At 43.5% G+C, this 24,672-nt stretch overlaps 1 protein-coding gene across 1 annotated transcript in view; it reads right to left on the bottom strand.

Annotated features, from left to right (window-relative positions):
• stumps (DBB domain-containing protein stumps) overlaps positions 1-24,388 on the bottom strand; it is a 40,824-nt gene extending 16,436 nt beyond the window's left edge. Inside the window, 6 exon segments of the mRNA XM_045727386.2 lie at positions 13-165; positions 167-186; positions 995-1,136; positions 2,941-3,022; positions 4,465-4,585; positions 22,935-24,388. Of these exon segments, the coding sequence (XP_045583342.2) occupies positions 13-165; positions 167-186; positions 995-1,136; positions 2,941-3,022; positions 4,465-4,585; positions 22,935-24,006 (1,590 nt within the window). The 5' untranslated portion in view covers positions 24,007-24,388.
• Positions 24,389-24,672: the final 284 nt, after the last annotated feature.

The following is a 24,672-nucleotide window of genomic DNA, read 5'->3' as shown; positions in this document are numbered from 1 at the left end:
AATGTACTGTACCATATTAACTTTACGAGGTGTGACCTTGAACTTTGCATTTCTTTCGTCTTGATAATGTGAAAAAAGTTCAGAGTTGTTAAGAATGCTGATGCCTTCAGCTAAAACTTCATATATGAAGGACATATCCATATTCCGAACCTTGAGTCGATGCCAAGTCATTGTAGGAATACAAAACTGAAAAAATATTTTACAGTTAAGAACAAATTTTAATATGAAATACTGACTGAAATTTTTGTATTGCTAAAATATTATTTTAGATATAAACAGAATGAAATAACAGGTAAGAACATGTTACTTAGAAAATATGCATAAAACAAAAAGATTATTATTAAAGAAAACAAAAATACCTGTACTATTATTCCTAATACATGAACAATAATGCCAAAAGGAAAGCTCTTAACATTATTGTTATAAATTTAGTATATTAAATCACCATCATCACTACCTATTTCTTACTTCCACGGGGGCACTGATGTATGAGCCCAGGAAGAAATATGGAGGAGCAAATACAAAAAAGCATTAAAAAAAAGAATAAAAAGACACCTAATCCATTTTCCATACTGAGCCTTCCACACTTCATACTGAAGTATCACACACACAGATCTCAGACCAGAGATTGTATTCAAAATGTTGCAATAAATCTGCCCAAAATGTTGCGCGTACTAGTGGCTTTACAAGAATGTACTGTAATTACCATTTTATGTATCCTCACAATCCCAATGTACCTTCTTGTATATATATAAATAAATAAATAAATCTCTTGACCAGTGAACCGAGCATGTACAAAAATTAAACATTAATAGATACAAAACAATAGTACCAATGGCCCGGTTGTTACGTTCAGTCAAGGATAAGAAGATTGGACTAGTTTACTGTATTTACTATTGATTCCCCCAGTGAAGGGCGGGTACAGAAGTAGGAAACAGAGTAGTGATAATGCTGATAATAACACTTCACAAGACAATGTACACAACTTGCTCACCTGAGCGATGAGCCATAGTAAACTGGCTGTCATCAACGCCTAGCAGCAAGGCCAGCACTTTCTCCGGCTTAAATACTTGACCCAGCTCACATCTCACATGTTTACCAATGTGATCCAAGAAGCATGGCGACAATATGACAATCTGAAAGGAACCACCATGTTGTATTATAATTATAGAGTATCATCAAATGTAATTATCATAATCTACCCATTAGAATTTATTTATCATCATAATCTCATTATAATCCATTATAAAAGTTTACAACAACCATATACAGCAAATATATTTGTTCAACAGGTAACATGTAACATGACAAACTTTATTATATTATATTGTTATAGTATAATATTAACTAAATAATATACAGCAGAGTCTATCCAGATCTACACGTTTATCATAAGGAACTTATTGATCATAAACAGTTCCAGCTTTAACCCACTAGTTACAGAACAAATGTTGACTTCAGCCTCCACAACACAACAGGTGAAGAGTCGGTGCCTGGCAGCTGAAGCCTCAGTCCCACAAACAGGTGAAGAGTCGAGGCCCAGCAGCTGAAGTCTCAGCCCCCACAAACAGGTGAAAAGTCGAGTGCCCAGGCAGCTGAAGTCTCAGCCCCCACAAACAGGTGAAGAGTTGGTGCCCAGCAGCTGAAGCCTCAGCCCCCACAAACAGGTGAAGAGTCGAGGCCCAGCAGCTGAAGCCTCAGCCCCCACAAACAGGTGAAGAGTTGGTGCCCAGCAGCTGAAGCCTCAGCCCCCACAAACAGGTGAAGAGTTAGTGCCCAGCAGCTGAAGCCTCAGCCCCACAAACAGGTGAAAAGTCGGTGCCCAGCAGCTGAAGCCTCAGCCCCCACAAACAGGTGAAGAGTTGGTGTCCAGCAGCTGAAGCCTCAGCCCACAAACAGGTGAAGAGTTGGTGCCCAGCAGCTGAAGCCTCAGCCCCACAAACAGGTGAAGAGTTGGTGCCCAGCAGCTGAAGCCTCAGCCCCACAAACAGGTGAAGAGTCGGTGCCCAGCAGCTGAAGCCTCAGCCCCACAAACAGGTGAAAAGTCGGTGCCCAGCAGCTGAAGCCTCAGCCCCACAAACAGGTGAAGAGTTGGTGCCCAGCAGCTGAAGCCTCAGCCCCACAAACAGGTGAAGAGTTGGTGCCCAGCAGCTGAAGCCTCAGCCCCACAAACAGGTGAAGAGTTGGTGCCCAGCAGCTGAAGCCTCAGCCCCACAAACAGGTGAAGAGTTGGTGCCCAGCAGCTGAAGCCTCAGCCCCACAAACAGGTGAAGAGTCAGTACCCAGAATGTAAATAAATACCATATTATGGAATGTGGAATAAGAGAAAATAGACTACACACAACCTACAAATTATGTGAAAAAGCTTTACAAAATTACTGTAGAAATACTGAGAAGAGGAAGGGGGTTCTAGATAGAAAACTATCACCCGAGGACCACCTAAAGAACACGGTGCGAGGAGCCTATGCTACGCTTTCTAACTTCAGAATTGCGTTTAAATACATTGATGGTGAAATACTAAATAAATTTGTCACGACCTCTGTGAGACCAAAGCTGGAATATGCAGCGGTAGTATGGTGCCCATATCTTAAGAAGCATGTCAACAAACTTAGAAAGGCGCAAAGTCATGCAACTAATTGGCTACATCCTAATTGGCTACATCAATCTCTACAAAATCTACAAAATGATTAGGGAAGAATTCCTGAGACCTGGAACTTCAAGAACTAGAGGGCATAGATTTAAACTAATTAAACAAAGCTGCCGAAGAAATATAAGGAAATTCACTTTTGCGAAGAGTGGTAGACGGTTGGAACAAGTAGTGAGGAAGGGGGTGGAGGCCAAAACCGTGTTTCAAAGCGTTATATGACAAAGAGTACTGGGAAGACGGGACACCACGAGCATAGCTCTCATCCTGTAACTACACTTTGGTAATTACGTTACCTGAAGCTTTGCCGCCTTCAGCTTTACAGCTTGCAGACGTCCAATGTCATCCTTTATGTCCTGTACATTCTTTACCTCAACCCTGAAAAATCATAATTACATTTGTAATTGTATATGATGCAATACACTCTATTCCCCTTAAAAATAAATAAAATATATGCATTCATTTAAACAAAAATGGATATTTATTTGACTTTACAGAAACCATGCTATTATCGCCCTTATATACATTATAAATCTTCATATGTGATTAATGTCTGCAAATGATTTTTGTGCAAACTAGATCAGTATTAAATGTCAACCATTTTATTAATTATAGTTCACTGAATTTGTATAACACTTACACGTTAATTGATAATTTTAACTTTAAATCTAGTTTCCGCTACGATTACTACTAATGTTAACTTTTACTGCTAGCTTTAACTGGTTATAGGATCTCTTAGAGCTCCTCCGCTTCCAGAAACAGAGGCGCTGAAACAAGAAACTGGCAGCCCTTGAGTCTCTGGTGATATCAATGAGCTTGGAACCTTATTCTTTGAGAAATCCCAAGGCACTCCCTCCCCAGGGGTCGAGGCTCTCACACGCTATGAGAACTAAAGCTGTACTTGACCTTCCAATCGCCTGTATTTGATTAATTTTGCTATTTCAGTCTGTATATATAACACCTGCGTTGATCGTCAGTATATACATATAAATATGTGAGAAAGCTGCAGGAAGCTGCAGGCAAGCCTAGTACCAGATATTATGCAGGCGATGAGTCACAATAACGTGGCTGAAGTATATTGACCAGACCACACCTAGAAGGTGAAGGAACGACGACGTTTCGGTCCGTCCTGGACCATTCTCAAGTCGATTGTCTTGAGAATGGTCCAGGACGGACCGAAACGTCGTCGTCCCTTCACCTTCTAGTGTGTGGTCTGGTCACCCGATATTATCTTCCTTGGAAACGTCAGTCTAAGTCTAAGATGGAGAATAGCAAACAATGATGTTATACCAGGAAATCAACCTGGAAATAATCAATCAGAGAACTAGTAAGAATCTGTGACAAATTTTCGCTCAACCAGTAGATAACTAGGAACGAAAATACTCTAGATCTGACCTTCACAAACAGTGAAGAAATCAAAATAAAGATGTCCACCAGTATTGGACCTATAATTGCAAGTGAAGGTTCATACACGAAGGATGACAAGGAAATTAGTGAAATACTTAAAGCTCAGGACATTTTGTACGCCAATAACAACATGAGAGTGGAAGATGCAGACAGCTTCTTTATGAAAGATATCCAAACCCCCTGACAATATAACAGATATCAACATGAACACTATAGATGTTGACAGATAAATTAACAACATACCCATGCTCCAGGTCAATATAATGGAGGTACTTTGTGTATCTCTCCATCTATATAGCATCTCCACAAGTACCAGTGAGAGCAGTTTAAGTGTTCCCAGGAAATTACCAGGATATAAATCGTAAAATCTGTTTCTTTTTACCATATTCACTATGTCTCATGCCCCATCTTACCGGACTCCTCGGTACCCGTCTTCCTTGGGGGCCAGCAGGGTGAACATGTCGTAAAGATACCGCTTCCACTTGTCTCCGTCTGTGGCGTGTAGGATGGTTATGTCCACCTCCACGTTCTCACCTAAACCACATAAAAATAACATGTAAAAAGAGTCTGCCCGAAACGCTTTGCGTAATAGTGGCTTTAGGCATTGTATGTACTAGCTCTATCTATAAATCCATCAACTTTGTATCTTACCTTGTATGTATGTACCTTACCTGAATAAAAAAATTATTTATTTATTTATAAAACAAATTAAGCGTATGTTACTAGTGCTTGCCTTAGGCTGGGTTCTGGCAGAGACAATGATTGACAATATGGTATTGAACCAGGGTATAGAGACCACAGGGAAATTAGTTTTAATATAGAATCGAAAAGTTGCGTGATAGAAAAACTGCTAAAGTGCCAGATTTCCATTTAGCTTCAACTAATTAGAAATGTTTAAAAACTAAGCTAAAATATACTATGAAGTAAGTACAGCAGTATAACACATCATGCTAAGACAAATCATAAAGACTTTTTTTCAGATATATCAACCAAATATTAGAGAGAAAAATTGGGTCACTGAAAACTGAGACAGATCAGGTAACTGATAATGACAAAGAAATGGGTGATATTTTAAAATAAGAACTTTATATTATGCCTAAAGCTGAACAAATCAATGTAAATGGCGAAGAGATGTTGTGTAGTAGTGGTTACAGAGGAAGTTATTGAACAAATGCAAAAATTAAAGCCAAACAAGTTCCCAGGGCCGGACAAAGTACTGGCCAGTGCTTGAAAGAATGTATAAAAAAAAGAGCTAAGAGAACTATATCTTTGCATATTACTATTATTTAATGCCAACTAGAGTCGTGAAAGGTTGCTAATGTGGAAGCCGATACTGTAATTAAGGAGATAGATTACTTGCATCGAACTATCGTCCAATAACTACGTCTATTGTAGGAAAATGGCTTGAATTGTAACTGTAAAAGCCATTTTCAACGGGATATTTTGCACTTCCTGCTATGCCTTCTGATCTCATGAAGAATTATATCTGTGTGCAAATTTGGAACCAGTCTTTCTAATAGCTTTCAAGTGTAAATTATTGTGTATCCTCTCGCCTGTGCTCTAGAAAATACAGATTTAAAAATTGTAAGTACAAGTAATAACAATTAATAACTTTACTGAGTGGATTCGGACAGTAAAATACCTTTGCACGATCTCTAGGTCAACAATTTCTCCAGCTTTGAATGAGGTTGTTAAATGGCAACAATATTCCACTCTAGAGGTTACCTTGAGGTGCTTCCGGGGCTCAGCGTCCCCGCGGCCCGGTCGTCGACCAGGCCTCCTGGTTGCTGAACTGGTCAACCAGGCTGGTGGACGCGGCTGCTCGTAGCCTGACGTATGAGTCACAGCCTGGATTAATCAGGTATCCTTTGGAGGTGCTTATCCAGTTCTCTCTTGAACACCGTGAGGGGTCTGCCAGTTGAGCACTAGTGTCTTAAAAAGTATCGTCATTGGTATGTGATCTCCAGTTAGAAGGGGTCATGTCATCCAACCTGTCATTTGTCATGCAGTTGTGACAGCCACTTTATTGTGTTTAAATGTCACACAACACCACCGTCACATAAGTAGTTTAAATGGCCACAAATCGCGGCCCTTTTTAGTTTTCCCAACAACCGCAATTTGGCTCAAATTTGTCCTTGAAAATCTGACAGCTGCGTTTGGCGCACTAAGTTTTCTCTTGTGGGCCTAGAGTTGGCGCACTGGATTTTTCCGTGGAGATTAAGGGCATCCTCCCGATCATCCCTAATTTTAGTTACCTGGGCGACGCGCGGTCCAGACATCCCTAGGTTTCAATGATGACATCAGCCAGCCAGTCTTCATGTTCCCTTAATAAGTCCGTTTTCCATAAGTGCATATTTAATCGCATTAATCCCATCTCCAGTATCAGCTAGTGAGACTGATAATGGCTCCAAGACAGCTGTTATCTCAAAGTTCCTGAGACCATATGTGCCTGTATAACCTTCTCCACTACCGCCCAAGGGATAGCATGGGGTGCATAGTAAGTGAAGTAGATTAAGCATTACGGTAATGGCATATTACAAAAAGTGTATCATAAAATGAGAAAGACGAGACTTACCCAGACTCTCTACAGAGATTCATAACAACGTTATGAATCTCACAAGTCAAGCTTGGCCTCGGGCCGGGCTTGGGGAGTAGAAGAACTCTCAGAACCCCATCAACCAGGTATCAACCAGGTATCAACCAGGTATCAACGTCTATATAAAAGGAAGCACTTAAGGTTCTACATGCGTGTGCATATATCGTATATATCCAAACTCAAGGTTAGCTTCACACAGAGGTCTACCTCTCCGTAGGGTGCAGTCGCACCTCCACAGATCTCCAGTATCATCTATTGATACTGGTAATGGCTCCAAAGGGCCACCACTTACGGGCTATTCATGCCCGTGTCACCTTTTGGGTGGCTTAATCTTCACCAATCTTAGCTTCACACATACACATTTGGGCTCATCTGTGGAACAGGAAGTGTAACGGGAAGAGGAAGAGCCAGACCACAGGACCCATACCTAGAGGATGGAGTGAAGAGTCTCCGCATCACCTTATCGTGCCTGTCTTATCTTCTCCCAGGCAGGAAGAGGGAGGGGGAAGCACGGCCTGTACACCCACGCTCACTCATTACAAGTACTCAACCTTCAACATGACTGTGGAAGTCGACTAAAAATTTAGCAGCAGGGCTTGGTGGAGCAGAGGAGCCGGCATGATACCTGGAGCATACCTGGAGAGGGTTTCACGAGTTTTTCTACTCCCCGAGCCCGGCCTGAGGCCAGGCTAGACGTGTGATAACTTGGTCCAACAGGCTGTTGGTTGAAGTGGCCCGCAGATCCACATATCCACTACAGCCTGGTTGGTCCGGCACTTGTTGCAAGAACTTATCTAATTGCCTCTTGAATACATCCACCTTTATTCCGGCAATATTTATAATGCTTGCTAGCAGGGAGTTGAACAGTTGTGGACCACTGATGTTCACACAATGTTCTCATATTATGCCTATGGCACCTCCACGCCTCACTGGTGGAGGTGCCATAGCATCTCCTTCCATAACTTTCGCTCCAGTGTGATGCTACAGAGTGCCATGGGCAACACGCGGCTGCTGCCATAACTGACGCAGGTCACCATCCCATGTTAAGCCCCAGGACAATCCCTGGCAACTCCAAACAATTGCCAATGAATAACAATGAAAGAAATAATATATCTATAATAAGAATGCTTATCTACTTGAGGTTGGACGCCAGATGCTCAAGGATAGCTTCACTCAATTTCTCACTGTTTAGAACATGCCCAATATAGCTGGGTCACCTGGAGGCAAGAGGTAAGGGCTCACCTGGAGGCAAGAGGTAAGGGCTCACCTGGAGGCAAGAGGTAAGGGCTCACCTGGAGGCAAGAGGTAAGGGCTCACCTGGAGGCAAGGCGGGTATCTTATTAACGCAAGACGTCCGATTTAGCCTGTAGGAGGGAGGATGGGGCGGCGGCGGCTTGGCAATGGGAGGTTTCTTAACCTGTGGACTTAAACCCGACAGAGACGAGGGCTTGGTATACAAGGGCGGTGCGGGGGGCTTCTTGGGCACCAGAGGCAGAGGCAGAGGCGGTGACTTTGGTGTCTTTTGCTTCTTGGGGAAGGTGTGTGGGGAGATGGTCGGCTGGCTAGGGAGGGTGAACGGCTTCCCTGGGAGCACCTCGGGTAGCGGCAGGTGAGGCGGGTGATGCATCTTCACACTCAACCATCAATACTCCTTGCCTCTCCAACACGCTCAGAGTCCCCGGACGACGAACCTCTGCGGCTCTCCAGTACAATATAAAGCTCCCAACAAACTCTTGCCTCACTCTCCAGCTTAGTGTGAGCGCATCCCGTGCTTGCGGCTCAGGTCCCAGTGATAACATCAGAGGCAGGAAGTTTCCTCCCTCACTCCTGGACACGACGGCCGGGCTATCTCCATCCTCCCCGATAGTGACAACATGCAGGATAAAAATGCTAATAATGTAACGAACCGTTAATGAGATGTGTGAATGTGGCGTACGGTACATGGTTTGCAATATTTTTGGCGAGATATTCAGGAGTAAAAATGAACAAACCGTTATACAAAGAGAGCTTACTGCAGATCACCCAGAGTCTGCACACTGAACCCTGGGTTGCCTTCTTTACATATAAATATATTAAAACAGTATTAATAATAATATTGTTGAAAGTGAAGAAAAGTCACCCAGTGCATGCGCAAGTGCATTATCAAACTAAATTTTGAGATGAACCGAAAACCCGGTTCAACAACACACCCATACATGCAATGTGTCCCCTCTTCGCCTTTATTTAAACACGACGAATGTATACGTAGTTTAAATACGTAGTTATATAATAACGGGTTTACCAGCAGGGAGGCAGAATAGAGCCAGTGAGGAGCACGGGGTGCCATAAGCACAATCCACTGTATAAACATCAGAGGTCCGCGGTTGTTCAACACCCTCCCAGCGAGTATACGAAAAATTGCCGAACAACCAACCAATTTGCAACAAAAAACTAGATAATTTTCTGCAAGAAGTGCCGGATCAACCGTGCTATGGTGGGTATGTGGGCCTGCGGGTCTCTCCAAGCAACAGCCTAGTGAGCCAAACTCTCACAAGTCAAGCCTGGTCTCGGGCCGGGCTTGGGGAGTAGAAAAACTCCCAGAACCCATCAAGCAGGTATCAGGCAGGGAGAGCTTCCGAACAGTTGGGAAATTCCTACTGTGGTGCTAATACACTAGACAAGAGAGACATGAACCACTGAACTACTAACCAGTACTAATAATAAGCACACTCTTACATTACGAAAAAGCCTGATGTTCATAAAAAAGTGTTCAGTAAACATCATCCAAGTGATGCTTACTGAACACTTAGACTTTGCCTCCAACACCATCACAGTTTCAGAGAATGGACATTCTGTCTGACAAACGTATTCATACAAGGTGACAAATCAAACACAAATGAAAGGGTTGACACACAACATCTTCCTTGATTACTAGAAAGCCCTCGATACTGTCCCACATAAGAGGCTTCTAATCAAACTAGGGAAGCCAGCTGATGTGCTAAATCTGAACAAATAGTTACTGGACTTATATCCAGACAATTACAATATTATAAGGATAGGAACAGGAGTGAGAAAACTGGTAGTAGCACAGAATGAAAGCAAGATCGATTCCTGCATCATAAAAGGAGAAAAAATATTGGAATACATTTAACCGCAAATCTAAAATCATCATTAACAGAATAACGAGGGCAGAATATACAAAATTGGCTAACGTCCGGATAAAATAGAAAAAACAGAACAAGAAGAAGCCGTGGAAGCCACCTCCATCCTAAGTCTGCAAGAACTTGAACACAGAAGCTTCCCCAGTGCCATATACAACTACATGTGATCAACACTTGAGAATGCACACCCCCCCCCCCCGGCATCCAACCCAGTATCAATAATAACCATTTATTAACCAACCATTGGTTATAACCAATAACCAAGCCCCATACATGAGAAATTACAAAGTAAAACTAGAAGAGGTCGAAAGTTATCCAACAAGGCTTGAACTGAAGGAACAGAGCTGCGAAGACAGTGAACACTCACAGTGAACTAACTCCTCGCCCCACTGAAGGAAAGAATGAACAGAGGATATGGTAACCACATATACTATGCTAAGAGAAACTGACAAAGTAGGCCTACACAAAGAAGTAATATTCAAAGCGAGGAACACCAGATGAAGCGTAGATACACTTGAACCACAGAGATGAGTATAAAGGTGATGAGTCACAATAACGTGGCTAAAGTATGTTGACCAGACCACACACTAGAAGGTGAAGGGACGACGACGTTTCGGTCCGTCCTGGACCATTCTCAAGTCACAATCGACTTGAGAATGGTCCAGGACGGACCGAAACGTCGTCGTCCCTTCACCTTCTAGTGTGTGGTCTGGTCAACATGAGTATAAACATTCAAGATTCTACGTAAAACTTTACTTTCAGCAACAAGACTCTTTGTAGTCATATATGTAGTCTACGCACCCAGGTGATAAATTCACGCTGTCTATATACACAGGGAGAATAAAAACACCTGATGCTCTACTGTGAAAACAATCAGCTGTCAGGCATTTCCCGCCCTTTTCTCTCCCGCCATTTTCCACCCCCCGCTGATGCGTCGCCAGCTTATGGGAAGCTGCCGCCAAATAAAAAAAACGGCATTTACAAATCTATACAAGGACTCTTTCAAAGTAATCTATACAGCTTATGTGAGTCCAGAATACGGAACACTGGCATGAAATACGCAACTCGTGAAGAACAAAACTAAACTTGATAAAGTGCAGAGGTTTGTAACAAGTTGTGCCCGATACTGATGAAGACTAAGGACTAAAGTGACTAAGCTAGGAGGAAAAGTTAAGGGAACTCCTTCTCGCAGTCTTAGGTCTATAGGAGAGAAGGGCAGAGGAGACATGATCACTACATAATGCAAAATACTGAATGAAATGCACAAAGACAGCCTTTTTAAAATGACAACACATAGAACAAGAAGAAGCCGTTGAAGCCACCTCCATCCAAAAAATATAACACACCTGGTACAACAATGCCAGTAGGCGGAACTTTAGAGTTAGTCCTCACTCCACTGTAATCCCTGTTAGGTAAACACTGTTAGGTGATCATCTGATAAAAAAAAGGAAGAAAACCCGCAACGTTAACAAGCCGTCAACAAACAGGAGCGCCAAGAACCCGGCGTGAGTCAGTGGCTTCAGTTACCTACAAGGAAATGCCCGACATGCCCGGAAATTCGTAGTCATAACAAACGAACAGCAGACGCATGTCGTTCGTCACCCCCATATGACGTCACAGGCGCATGACGTCATACAAATATTTTGGCAGGGCTACATTACCGGGCAGTAGGTGATGGACTACCCGGTGAGCAGGACCTGTCACGCTGAGGCATCCTCATGGTCGGTCAGCGGTTATATTAGCCTGGAGCCTCACCTTCCACTGGATATATTACATGACCTGCACGCGATGAGTCACAATAACGTGGCTAAAGTATGTTGACCAGACCACACACTAGAAGGTGAAGGGACGACGACGACGTTTCGGTCCGTCCTGGACCATTCTCAAGTCGATTGAGAATGGTCCAGGACGGACCGAAACGTCGTCGTCCCTTCACCTTCTAGTGTGTGGTCTGGTCAACATTACATGACCTGTCACCTTAATTACCGCTCGACATGCAAGATTTATCAACGTGTCTTTTTTCACATTAGGGATAATTTTCATGTTTGAACTTTTATGTATTGAGTGCGGTAGCAGTCCATTAGCGTAGACATAAGAACATAAGAATGAAGATAACTGCAGAAGGCCTATTGCCCCATACGAGGCAGCTCCTATTTATAACCCCCCAATCTCATTCATATATATGTCTAACCTACGCTTGAAACAATCAAGGGATCCTACTTCTATTATGTTACGCATAGGTGCGAGACACGGGAGATGTGGAGGATGTCAGATGGTGTGAATGGAGCGCAAGCAATTATTTCAGTGCGCAAATTTGGAATAAGTCCCTCTAATTTTAATTTAATTTTGCCCCGAGAGGCGAGTTTATTGGGCAGCGCCACTCATCCTGTGAGTGGACACAGAAAACCCGCTGGGTTGTTCATCCTGTCACTTGTACCAAGACATAGCTGGGACTTGCTTAACTGTCTCAAGTGAACAGTTTATCCAACAAGAAGATTAAAATTTTTCAACCCTTGAAATATTGCATTATTTATATTTGACAAATAGTTTTTTCCTAACTCGAACAACGTGGGGTTTATTATTCTACACATACTTCTAATGACTCTCAGATGGTCATATTTTCTCAGGTAGTGGACAAGGCGGTGTCAGTTGAACAGAGGAGTTGCAGAATCTCTCACCACAGATTCTGCAACTCCGCTGCTCAACTTCTTGTTTCCATTCCAAATCTCCAGTGTATATTTGTATCCAAGACGGTTACAAATATCCATGGAGATTCGGAATGGTCCCTCTAATATTATCCAAATATAAATTATGATGTATTTCTCTTGCCTGCGCCAAGGGAGTACAATTCAGTCACTTCTCCAGTTTGAATGTGACAGTTAATGTGCAGCAAATTTCCCACTCTATTGGTACAATCGGGAATTCGAGGTTCGAATCCCGGGTGGGACAGAAATGGATTGCGTGCATTTCGTATCACCTAATGCATCTGTTCACCTAGCAGTAAATAGGAACCCAGGAGTTAGTCAGCTTATTATGGAGTTGCATCTTGGGAGGAGGGGTCAACAGTTAGACAGTGGAGGGGGGGGGGGATAGGTGGCCTCGATATATAAGCCTAACAAACATATATATATACAGGCTGCCTGTCCCGCGATGAAAATGAATTATTAATATTAACTTTCCGCTCGAGATAGCACTGGTGACTTAAAAAGCATCATCATTGTTTAGGCATCTGCGTGGGCGGCTGTCACTAGCCCTTCAGCCCCCGCCCACGGTTGGATTTTAAATTTAAATTTTGACTCGATGGGTGAGGTTATTGAGCAAGCGCCACTCATCCTAGTGAGTGGGTACACCGCCATAGATAGCAGCATGTACAACACTCCCCAATAGGAAGAAAACCCGCTGGGTTATTCATCCTGTCACTTGTACGCAGGACACAGCTGGGACTCGCTTAACTGTCTCAAGTGTACAGCTTATCAAACAAGATTTGTCAACCTTTAAAATCTTTCATTATCTTGCAGGGTGCAAAATGGGGGAAAGCTTGCCACTGAAGTGTGTTGGATGTGCTATGACGGTATGTTCACAAATAGACGAGTAACGTTGCCCAATAAATCCACTCGACTTGTGCAGGTTAAATCCAGGTGGTTGCAATGGAAGATATCCGCGTCACTCGGCCAGTCTGGTTAATCACCGATGGGTCTACCAGTAACTGTTTTGGCCTGTCGGGAGGGGGGAAGGAACCTCGATAAGCCTAACAGGCCTTCCTTGCCCCGACAATTGTTCACCAGAATCGGTTGGCTTCGAGAAGGGGTCTTACCACGTGTTAATGAACTGGCACCATATACGAACTGTTTATTATCTTCACTGGGATACAGACTTCCTAGAATTCCCCGCAAAAATTATACAATTATCCCCAGGTTAGATATATAAATGACAAATATATATTGAGAAAATATTACATTAAAATGCCCATCAGTTTCAAATCAAATATGGTGGATGAAAAGAGTTAGAGGCAACTGATGGGGGCGGGTAGCCTGGCCTGGAGTTAGTAACCCGAGGAGCCTCACCCCCCCCAGCCCCTCCACGATGCCATATATATATATATATATATATATATATATATATATATATATATATATATATATATATATATATATATATATATATATATATTATATATATATATATATATATATACTATATAGCTATATATATATATATATATATATATATATATATATATATATATATATATATATATATATATTTGTTGTTGAAAGAAGCAACTTTCCTTCCTCCCTGATGCTCCTATTCACCTAGCAGTAAATAGGTACCTGGGAGTTAGACAGCTGCTACGGGCTGCTTTCTGGGGATGTGTAACAAAAAGGAGACCTGGTCGAAGAGGGGTAGAAATAGCCTAAGCTACTCTATCCCTTTGAGATGTATTTCTTGCTTATCTCAATAAACATACTTGACCTGGTCGAGGACCGGGCCGCGGGGGCGCTAAGCCCCGAAATCAACTGAAGATAACCTCAAGATAGCCTCTCTCCCATCCCATCCTTCTCCAAACCCTTTGGACAATGAATTCGAAGTACATATCCCAACAGGACTATAGCTGTACTACAAATTTGCACTATTGCAAATTGAGTATATAACACAAACTATGTAACCCTTCGTAGACTCCAGGGAAGCTCCATCACTTAATATATAAACGGTATCTGAGTAAGATTAATAAATGTATTTAAAACATTTCTACCATTCACAATGAAGGTAGACATTATTATGGTGGTGGGAGGGAGGGAGAGAAGGGAAGTGGGTGTCTTGTGACGCAAGAGGGGAAGGAAGAGGGAGGGGGAGGAAGAGGAGAGGAAGGAGGGAGGGAAGGAAGAGGAGATGGTGGTACATGACAGGAAGTGGCGGAGGAAGGGAGCGAGGGACAGTACCCAGTTGGTCTCTCCTGTGTTCCCGCCACCACCAAGTAGCAAGAACAGCCTTGCACTTCCGTCAAGTAGCAATGGAGGCGTGTGGTAATCCCTGGCTTGACTGCGACAAACACGCTCGCCAACCAGCCACCAGGTTACTAAAGATTATTTTCATTTGCATTTTTGCATTTAAATATTTTATGTTTTGGAGGAAGAGCTCATCTAAAATTATCTAATTGTGTGTGTGTGTGTGTGTGTGTGTGTGTGTGTGTGTGTGTGTGTGTGTGTGTGTGTGTTTACTATCTGTGTCTGCAGAATCGATCTATTAGCTCTTGGACCCCGTCTTTCTACCCAATCTATTTTCCTCTATTATGTTTACTACATATATTAACACACACTTTGTTTCTGCTTCGGCCGCGAATCGAACCCGGGCCCTTTGGACTACAACCCCCGAGCGCTATCTACTCAGCCACGAGACCCCCTGTGTATGCAATGGGAGGAAGAACTTAAGAAGGAAAACGGTAGAGGAAAATGGACAAAGTCAAATGGAGATGGATGTAAGGAGGCTGAAGAGGAAAAGAGGTTCTTTTCCTTGGAAAAGGAACAGTAAATGACTTATGTTATTCCCCAGCATAAGCTCTGGTCTCTGCCTCTTGCCAGCATGCTCTATCAATATCTAGAACCACCAGCAATACGTTCCCAGACGTACTGTTCAGTCTCTTTTCCCCCCACACCACCGCCCGTCCGAGGTTTACCGGCTCATGATTCACCACCAAGTAACGACCATTACCTGCCGGTTAATGGTTCCAAGACCCAGCTACGCGCCAGTCTGACGTCACCACCCTGTATATAAGCACTTGCCGGTGGTCTGGACCAGCAGAACCCTTCTGGTGCTCATTTGGCTCTTCCCTCGCCTCGACGTTCATACGACGGGGTCTTGAGGATTTCGGGGCTTTAGTGTCCCCGCAGCCCGGTCCTCGACCAGGCCTCCACCCCCAGGAAGCAGCCCGTGACAGCTGACTAACACCCAGGTACCTATTTTACTGCTAGGTAACAGGGGCATAGGGTGAAAGAAACTCTGCCCATTGTTTCTCGCCGGCGCCTGGGATCGAACCCAGGACCACAGGATCCAACCCGTTCTCGCAAATTTAATAAGTCAATATTGACTTATTAAATATGTGCATAGGTGACATACTTAACATAATAGATACCCTTAAAAAGATTCATAGAAAACACCGACCTTACCTAACCTACTTAGTATGTTAAGATAAGCATCTTATTGCTTCGTAAATACAATTAAGGTTGGTGTTTTCTATGAATCTTTTTAAGGGTATCTATTATGTTTAGTATATCACCTATGCACGTAGTTAATAAGTCAATATTGACTTTACGAATTTGCGAGAACGGGTTGCAGGATCACAAGTCCAGCGTGCTGTCCGCTCAGCCGACCGGCTCCCAGGTATGTAAACAAACAGCAACATGGCTTTAGGGAAGGGCACTCGTACCCAACGAACCTACTGGAGTTCTGTGATTAAGTAACAAGAATTTAAGACAAAGAAGGATGGGTAGGCTGCGTATTTCTGGACTGCCAAAAAGCCTTTGACACAGTACTTCATAAGGGATTAATATACGAACTTGAGAGGCAGGCAGGAGCAAGCTGGAAAGCTCTAACATGGGTAAAGAATTACAGAGTAACAGTAAAGGGCGAGAATTCGGACTGGCGAACAGTAACAAATGGAGAACTTCAAGGATCGATGCTGGGACTAATTCTGTTTTTCATATATGTAAAAAACTATTTACAGTAATTGAGTCTTGTGTCGATGTTTGAAGATGTTGCAAAATTAATGAGGCGAGTTGAGAGGGAGATAGAAGTAGAGTAGCAAACAAGTAGAGTAAACAACTCAGAGTTAACAAGTAGAGAATGTTATTGAGAGTTGTGGATTACCGAATAAAACCTTTCCAGCAGCAAGCAAAAGGTTCAGAGGGAAAGAAGATAATTAAGGAAACAATGTTAGACTAAAAGAAACAACCCAAGTCAAGAAGTGTACAAGGCAGGAGTTGGAGAGGAAGAGATCAGTAGTAATATGCGACCTAACAGAGAATAGCCTCTTCAAACTGAGAGAAAGTAGGACAAGAAGACACTGGATGAAAGCTGGAAAGGCAAATGAGTCGAAGGAATGTAAGGAAATACTCATACCCTGTACGGGTGGTCAAGAAGTGGAATGTACTGAAAGAAGTAACTTGTGGAAGCCACCTCCATCATCCACAACCTTAAGGTCAGCATTCGAAACAAAGTCAACGTGCAGAATGGTGATAGTTGTAAGGCAACAGGAACAACAAGGGTGGTAGGCAGGAGCCCAAGAGCACACACTTCCCTGCAGACACAGTTAGGTAGGGAACTATCAGGGGAAAAGCGTCAAGTCATCATGACTATATAGCACTGGGAACGGGGGTGAGGATAAGGATTTGGGATGGGACGGAGGGAAGGAATAGTGCCCAACCATTTGAACGGTCTGGGATTGAACGCCGACCTGCAGGAAGCGAGACCGTCGCTCTACCGTCCAGTCCAAGTGGTTGGACACAGTTAGGTAAGTACCATAAGACTGCTGTGTGATGATCAAGGAGACTGTAGTGATGGCAGAACGAGAGATTTCCAGTGGATGAAATGGGTTAAACAATGTCAAATATCTGGCAGTAAGAATATATAATGGGATCTTGAGAAGGTCAAATGGACTAAAGAGAAGTGAAGGAGGGCAACGTGACCCTCCAACAGCCTGGTTGATCAGTCCAGCAACCAGGAGGCCTGGTCGACGACCGGGCCGCGGGGACGCTAAGCCCCGGAAGCATCTCAAGGTAACCTTAAGGTAAGGTGACCCTCACAGATAAAACAAACCTCCCCTGGAAACACCAGACCAACTTGACTGTGTCGGCTACACCAATCTGTGTGTGATTTAAATATGCAAATTCTGGTATAAGTGAAATATATAATAAGTTAAAACAAAGAATGGTATCTTGTTCCAATGTGCAAAGACGTCGACATGAGTTGTCTAAAAATATGGCCACCGCCCCTTCAAGGTAGCAGTGGCCAAGCGGCCTTAACCAAACACCGCCGCCTGCTGCTGCTACTCATCTCATAACAAAAAACGCCACGTGTAATACAAAAAAATAATTTAAAGTTAAAGTCAGCAAAAACCTGAGCGAGCAGAGGCTATTGAGGATGTGGTGTAAGGAGGAGAGAGCGGCCGTACTAAGCCCATGAGGTGTGGCAGAGCCCCTGCTCCACCTGGCCAGGGCTTGTTTACTCTAGGCTGGTAACTCCCTCCACACGCCCACACGCGGCATGCCGCCACTCCTCCACACGCCCACACGCGGCATGCCTTCACTCCTCCTCCTCCACACGCCCACACGCGGCATGCCGCCACTCCTCCACACGCGGCATGCCGCCACTCCTCACCACACCACACATTCATCCCATTACTCCTCCTCCTCCACACATTCATCCCATTACTCCTTCTCGTATTTACATTCAAATAAATGCCCATTTTTTGTTAGTTCATTTATTATGCTCCCTATACCCATGCCATGGGCGGTGATGGAAAATGTTTAAACACATACATAACGGGCTCAGGAAATGAACCCCTTAAACCTGAATACTCAATATCAATAATTCATAATAATTTTCTTAACGTCAAATAATTCATAATGGTTTTCGTAACATCAAATAATCCACACGACTTACGTAATGACGGCAATACAGTCGGGTTCATTCTCGACTTACAATCGGCAATTCCGGGTTCGCATCCCGGGTGGGACAGGAATGGTTGGGCGTATTTTCTATCGTCTGATGCCTCTGTTCACCTAGCAGTAAATAGGTGTCCAGATGTTAGTCAGCTTGTTGTTGGAGGAGGGTCAGTAATTCGACCTTAGTGTGGGGGGGGCATTTGGTGTGTGAGTGGCATTTATATATTCACTGGCTACCTGTCCCCGACACAAATAATTAGTATTTATATAATGTTAAATAATCCATAATTACTCTTAATTTAACATTAACTTATTAGAATCATTATTCAACCCGTCCTCAAACAAAGTCCATTCTTTCCAGTGGTCGACCCCAAAGACGCATTCATGAATGTTAACATGTAGGGGGATGACTGGGCAGGGGAGGAGGCTCGTTTCGAGTGCAGGCATTTGTACCTCAGTGGAGAATTCCTCATTTTCATACAAAAAGCCCCGAAATCATCTCAAGATATAACGAGATCTCCCATCACGACTTGACATGTTGTACAGTACTTGTATTCAGTAAAAACGGGCGACACAACTCCGTACCCTTATACTAAACGCCAGATGACATGTGCTAAACGCCAGAAATATGTTACGGGACACCAAAGTCAGCCGACAAATACCATAGAGTACTGTGGAATGGCAACACTCCGGGTCTGTGAGCAACGCTGCCCAATGAAACACCAGCTTTTAGCTACATGTCCAAGTCACATGTGGTGGGTTCTGGCTAAGTCACGTGTAGTTGACTGCATGTTCAAGCCATGTGCAGTGAACTCAAATATATGTACTATATTAGGCCTCGGATAGCGTGTATTAGGCCAAGGATGGTTAGGTTAGGTTGTATTAGCAACATGAACACAAAACCTCTCCCGGTTTGTCCAAATTCAACTTTCTCATTGCCCATTACGTTAATATATGTACGATGGTCCTCATCGTTACTATAAGTACTAAATAAAAATATTCACGTTTCATCTTGCAGGTTGTATGAGGTAGGAGTAGGCTACCTGAGCTGTAGGTTGTATGAGGTAGGAGTAGGCTACCTGAGCTGTAGGTTGTATGAGGTAGGAGTAGGCTACCTGAGCTGCAGGTTGTAGGAGTAGGCTACCTGAGCTGCAGGTTGTATGAGGTAGGAGTAGGCTACCTGAGCTGCAGGTTGTATGAGGTAGGAGTAGGCTACCTGAGCTGCAGGTTGTAGGAGTAGGCTACCCGAGCTGCAAGTTGTAGGAGTAGGCTACCTGAGCTGCAGGTTGTATGAGGTAGGAGTAGGCTACCTGAGCTGCAGGTTGTATGAGGTAGGAGTAGGCTACCTGAGCTGGTTGTATGAAGTAGGAGTAGGCTACCTGAGCTGCAGGTTGTATGAGGAAGGAGTAGGCTACCTGAGCTGCAGGTTGTCGTGCACTTGGCTCCATAACTCTCACCCGTAGCCGGATATAGACCCCAAGTCTCGCCATTATCACCGCACTCCCAGTATATAGGCGGCTGCTCTCACCTCTAGAGACAAGCGAGGCGCCATTTGAGATACCTTTCTTCCCTGGCCCAGCAAACCATTAACCAAAATCGTATTAATATGCCTTTTGTAGTTGGCTGGGGTGCTATGGCTGCTCCCTGCTCGCCCCCCTACACACGTCTTCATACCTACCATTGTTTAAGCGCATTCTTTCCCCCTCTCAGTTCGAGCTCAGCCGTATCATTTCACTATCAATCACCCTCCCTCGCCTTTAAACACGTGCCACCTTTTTTCGCAATTGCCCAAATTTAGCCCACCTACCAAAACATGGTTCTCGCGAGGCTTCATCACTGCCAGAGTCTGAAGGTCCCGATAGGGCTAAAACCTGCGAGGGTGAGCATAAACTGGTGGCCATGAGCGATAGTCTGGTGAACGACGCACCAGACGCTGTTCTTGTTTGACAAGAACATTTCAGTAGGAATCCGCGTGTTTATGTGACGTCATCATCTACATAGAGTAGTTATCTTCTGGTGCTCCCTCCCACACACCCAAAGCTCTTACAGCAAAGTGCTAGGCTAACTTAGGAAAGTCATTAAGAAACAAAATTATTTTAAGCATCCTGTAGTTCAGCAAATAGTTTTACTGAATATGCATTAACTCCTGTCTGCTTACACATGGCTGGACCCAAGTTTGATGTCTGGGGAGGATATGTTTGAGCCAGATTACTTACACCTAATTCCTCTGTTAACCAAGCAGCATATTGGGTGCGAACCTGGAGGTTCCTCGTATCAGTCCGGGGCTTAAGAAGGGATCTCAAAGGTTTTCTGTACCTAACAGTGGGGAAACCAAATACTTTCGGCCTTAAAAGCATACACACAATAGAGGAGCCATGACATTATATATATACTACTCGCTAATCTATCCCTCTCTAACATACGGTATCTGTGCATGGGGTACAACAATTGCAAACTACCTCAAGCCTATCATCACTTGGCGAAAATCTGCTATCAGAACTATAACAAATTCTTTCTTCAGACATCACACAGTCCCTCTCTTTAATCCCTGAACATACTAAACATAATCTTACTCTACACATTCTCTTGTGCTATTTACACATACAAAATCTTATTCCTAAATTTTAATTCTATTTTGAACCTCCTCCTAGAAAGATGTAATAGAACCCATGATCATCACATCAGAAACATCACTTTGATATTCCCAGTTAGACTATTATTTCTACAAACAATCCATACAAATAAAAGGACCAATATGGAACTCATTCCCAAATGAATTAAACAATTGTCCAGCCTATACTTATTCAAAAGCAGAACCAAGACGTACATAATTTCATCTTCATAGTATACCACCTTGTGCTGCTAACTTACACAGTATCTTGTGCTACCCACTCACCCAGTTTATTACTAAAGAAATGCAACCTAATTAGCATAATTTATTCTAGCAATTTAAAATGAGGTACCTATTATGTGAATTCATATTCTTGTTACAATATACCTATCGTAACATTTATTGGTTAGCCTAAGGACCTGCCCGAAATGCTATGCTTGCTAGTGGCTTTGCAAGAATGTACCATTCAATCACTAGTGTATGTCCCTTCACAACCCTATGTACTTGTATAATTGTATAATTTTAAAAATAAATATAAATAACATAGAATGATGGGTGCACAATGTAGTCGCTCACCCAATGATGCCATCGCAGTGTACTTGGAAAGGCATATTACAGGTGACTCAGTTACTTTTCACAGGTAAGGCAATATACCCAATTTGATTTATAACGTTTAGATAAAGATACAATTAACTCATGGCCGCTTGATACCTGGCCATTTCTCACTTTGCGCAACTTCAGAGAACAGAATTAAGACAATACACCACAGGTTATCATCGCCAAGGTGATAACCAAGATCAGCGCCGAGGGTGGTCACAAGCCGTGGTCGCGTACAGGTGGAGACATTGTCTACAACCAGCAGTTAACTGTCTTGGCATCCGAAGAGGATCAACTTGCGCTAGTCTTTGTACAAAGTGTGATCCTTTCTCAAGATACTGTATACACTGTTCTCCAACACTGTATACAAAGGCTGTAGGCTACACCCGAAAATTTTGTTTTTAATACACTTACACATACTGTTATATTGGGTCTTTCCTTCATCTTCAGATATATTAATATTTAAAAGACAATAGTTACTGGGTAAGTAAAATTAGTGGGCTTAGTTTTCTACAGACTAACTCATAATCATGATTCTGTGTGACCTCTGCCCCCCCCCCCATGATTTATGTGACCTCTGCCCTCCCATATGTGTGATCTCTTACGGGAGACTGTCAAATTGTATGAACATCAGAGGTCCACGGTTGTTCAACATCCTCCCAGCGAGCATAAGGAATATTGCTGGGATATTGCTTTATATATTAAATAAAAACATAAATATATAATTTAATTAAATAGGTTCCATCCGTAAACATGCATTTATCACGTGTCAACAGCAAATAAAGGAACATAATTTATAGCCTCTTTGTCTGATTTATTATATATAGCCATACTGGGTCGCAATACAAAATGCAATTCTTGCTGTTGGTCGCAGTAAAAGAAATTTGAAAAACGTCGATATTGGTTATTACTATATTACCCTATAAAACTTATGAGCCACATTTCAACGGGTCATATAATATGATTTGAATAATGTGACATCTGGCTTCCCAGCAGAGTGCATCTAACTCCAGCACTATTTCAGAAGAACATAATAATAATAATAAAGGAAACCAAAGCATACCCGCCCATGCGAGGTAGCGCCTATTTATACTCGTGTAGATGATTATCCTATACAGCATATGACACATAGCTATGTAAGAAACTTGGACAGCCTGACTAAAAATATGTAATACTGTATATGTAAAGAGCATGATACATTATTCTGTTGGCCAACATAATATATCTAAAACTCCTAACAAAGCATGCTCCACTAAACAATTAATGACTTAACGCATACCTGCCAGTCGAAGGTTACGAGAGCTGCGTTTTTTCTCCAACCAACGTTCTTTGCGTAACCATTCGTCCAAATTAGCGTTAACGTCTAGTGCCTGTCTTGGCTTGAAGTTGTGTTGAGATCCTTCACTGGTGGAACACTTGCTGGCACGGAGAGGCAGTGTAGCAGCCGTGTGGTACCAGGAGTTGACAGCATCCTCGTGAACACAGTTGACCGGAGGGTTACGTGGCCCCGTGTCCCTCAGGTAGGTAACCCCAGGGCACACCTCTGCTGAACAGTCCCCTGGCACTCCACCGCTGCTGCTATCACCACTACTGCTACTACTACTGCTGCTGCTACTGCTAATTTCAGTTGTCTGGCTGCTATGTGTTTCTGGTATGGACCGAGGACTGCTGGTTAGCAACAGACTAGGCTTAGGAAATGTTTCTTCGGCAGGAGTGTGAGGAGCTGGCAGCATCCGAGCGGCATTCTCCTCTCCAGCATCTTCCTTAATATCAGGAGTAGCTTCCTGTGCCTTCTTCTTGCGTCTCCAGGGCAGATCTATGCTGAAGGAGTTGCTGCGGGGTTTACTGGTCACTCGGACCAGGTTCTGGTACAGATGATCTAGATCGAAGGAGCGGGTGTGGGACAACTTTTTATGCGTAGGTTTTGGAGCTCGCGGTTTGAGGGTAGGAGACACCTCATCCTTCCCTGCCCTCTCTTGGGCCACGGGTGGTCGAGGAGAAATGTTCCTGCGTGGGACTACGGCAGGAGGGAGCTTGGGGGAGGCGGGACAGGAAGAGTAGGGCCTGAAATGGTGTTGGGGTGGAGGGTGACCGCGTGGGAGGGAGGCCCAGCAGCTGTGGGCACACGGCAGAGGTGGAGGCAAGTTGTAGTACACGTTGGCGTCTGTCAAAAAGTCCAGATCAACGCCCTTACTAATTGTGCCTGGCGTCTTGCCTTCACTACTGGAGTCTCGCTTCTTGCTCTCGCTACCGGAGTCTGGCTTCTTGCCCTCGCTACTGGAGTCTGGCTTCTTGCTCTCGCTAAGGGAGTCTGGCTTCTTGCCGTCAGTGTTAATGTAGGTGTGCCACATATTTGCCTTGACCTAACCAGGGCAGGCGCCTGGAAAACTCGCAATTGAACTAAAAGCCTCAATTATCGAAGTTCACCATTCATGGCTTAAAAAATTATCGTCCTTAATGACACTGTTTACTCAACAAATGAAATGTCATGAAATCACTCATAAGTTTTGGGCCAGGCACTGGAGATGTTTCCGTGGCACTTCATGTTTGTATTACCATAGTAAACAATCAAATACCGCTCACAATATTAAATTAAGTCATCCGTCAAAAAAAAAAATGCAACACTTTTAAAACTCGTCTTATTTTTCACGTCACATGTTTACAAGACAGTTCACTGTACTAGGAAGACAGGAGGTAAACTGTGGAGGTGTACGACCCGCCAGCGAGGGTAGAGGCGCGCTACTGACCCGCCGCGGCTGAATCACTTCCCACCCCACCCCTAGTTTCCCACATGCCCCGCTCGGTTGCCACTACCTTTCCTCAATATTTTCGCCAAATAAATAATAATCTTAAGTTAACTCTAACGGAATCATTTTAGTTTGTCTGCTTAGTACATGTTCAACTTCATGGCGGAAAGACTGCTTCTTTGGCGGTTACAGTTATTGAAAATATTCGCCAGGTGGAAGCTGTCCGCGGGAGGAACTTGACGGCCGGGGACGTGCCAGGAAATCAGTGTT

The sequence above is a fragment of the Procambarus clarkii genome, chromosome 78, assembly GCF_040958095.1.
Source record: "Procambarus clarkii isolate CNS0578487 chromosome 78, FALCON_Pclarkii_2.0, whole genome shotgun sequence".
In the NCBI taxonomy this organism is placed as follows: Eukaryota; Metazoa; Arthropoda; class Malacostraca; order Decapoda; family Cambaridae; genus Procambarus; species Procambarus clarkii.
Note: the sequence above shows the minus strand (reverse complement) of the source record. Positions and strands in the feature narration are given on the sequence as shown.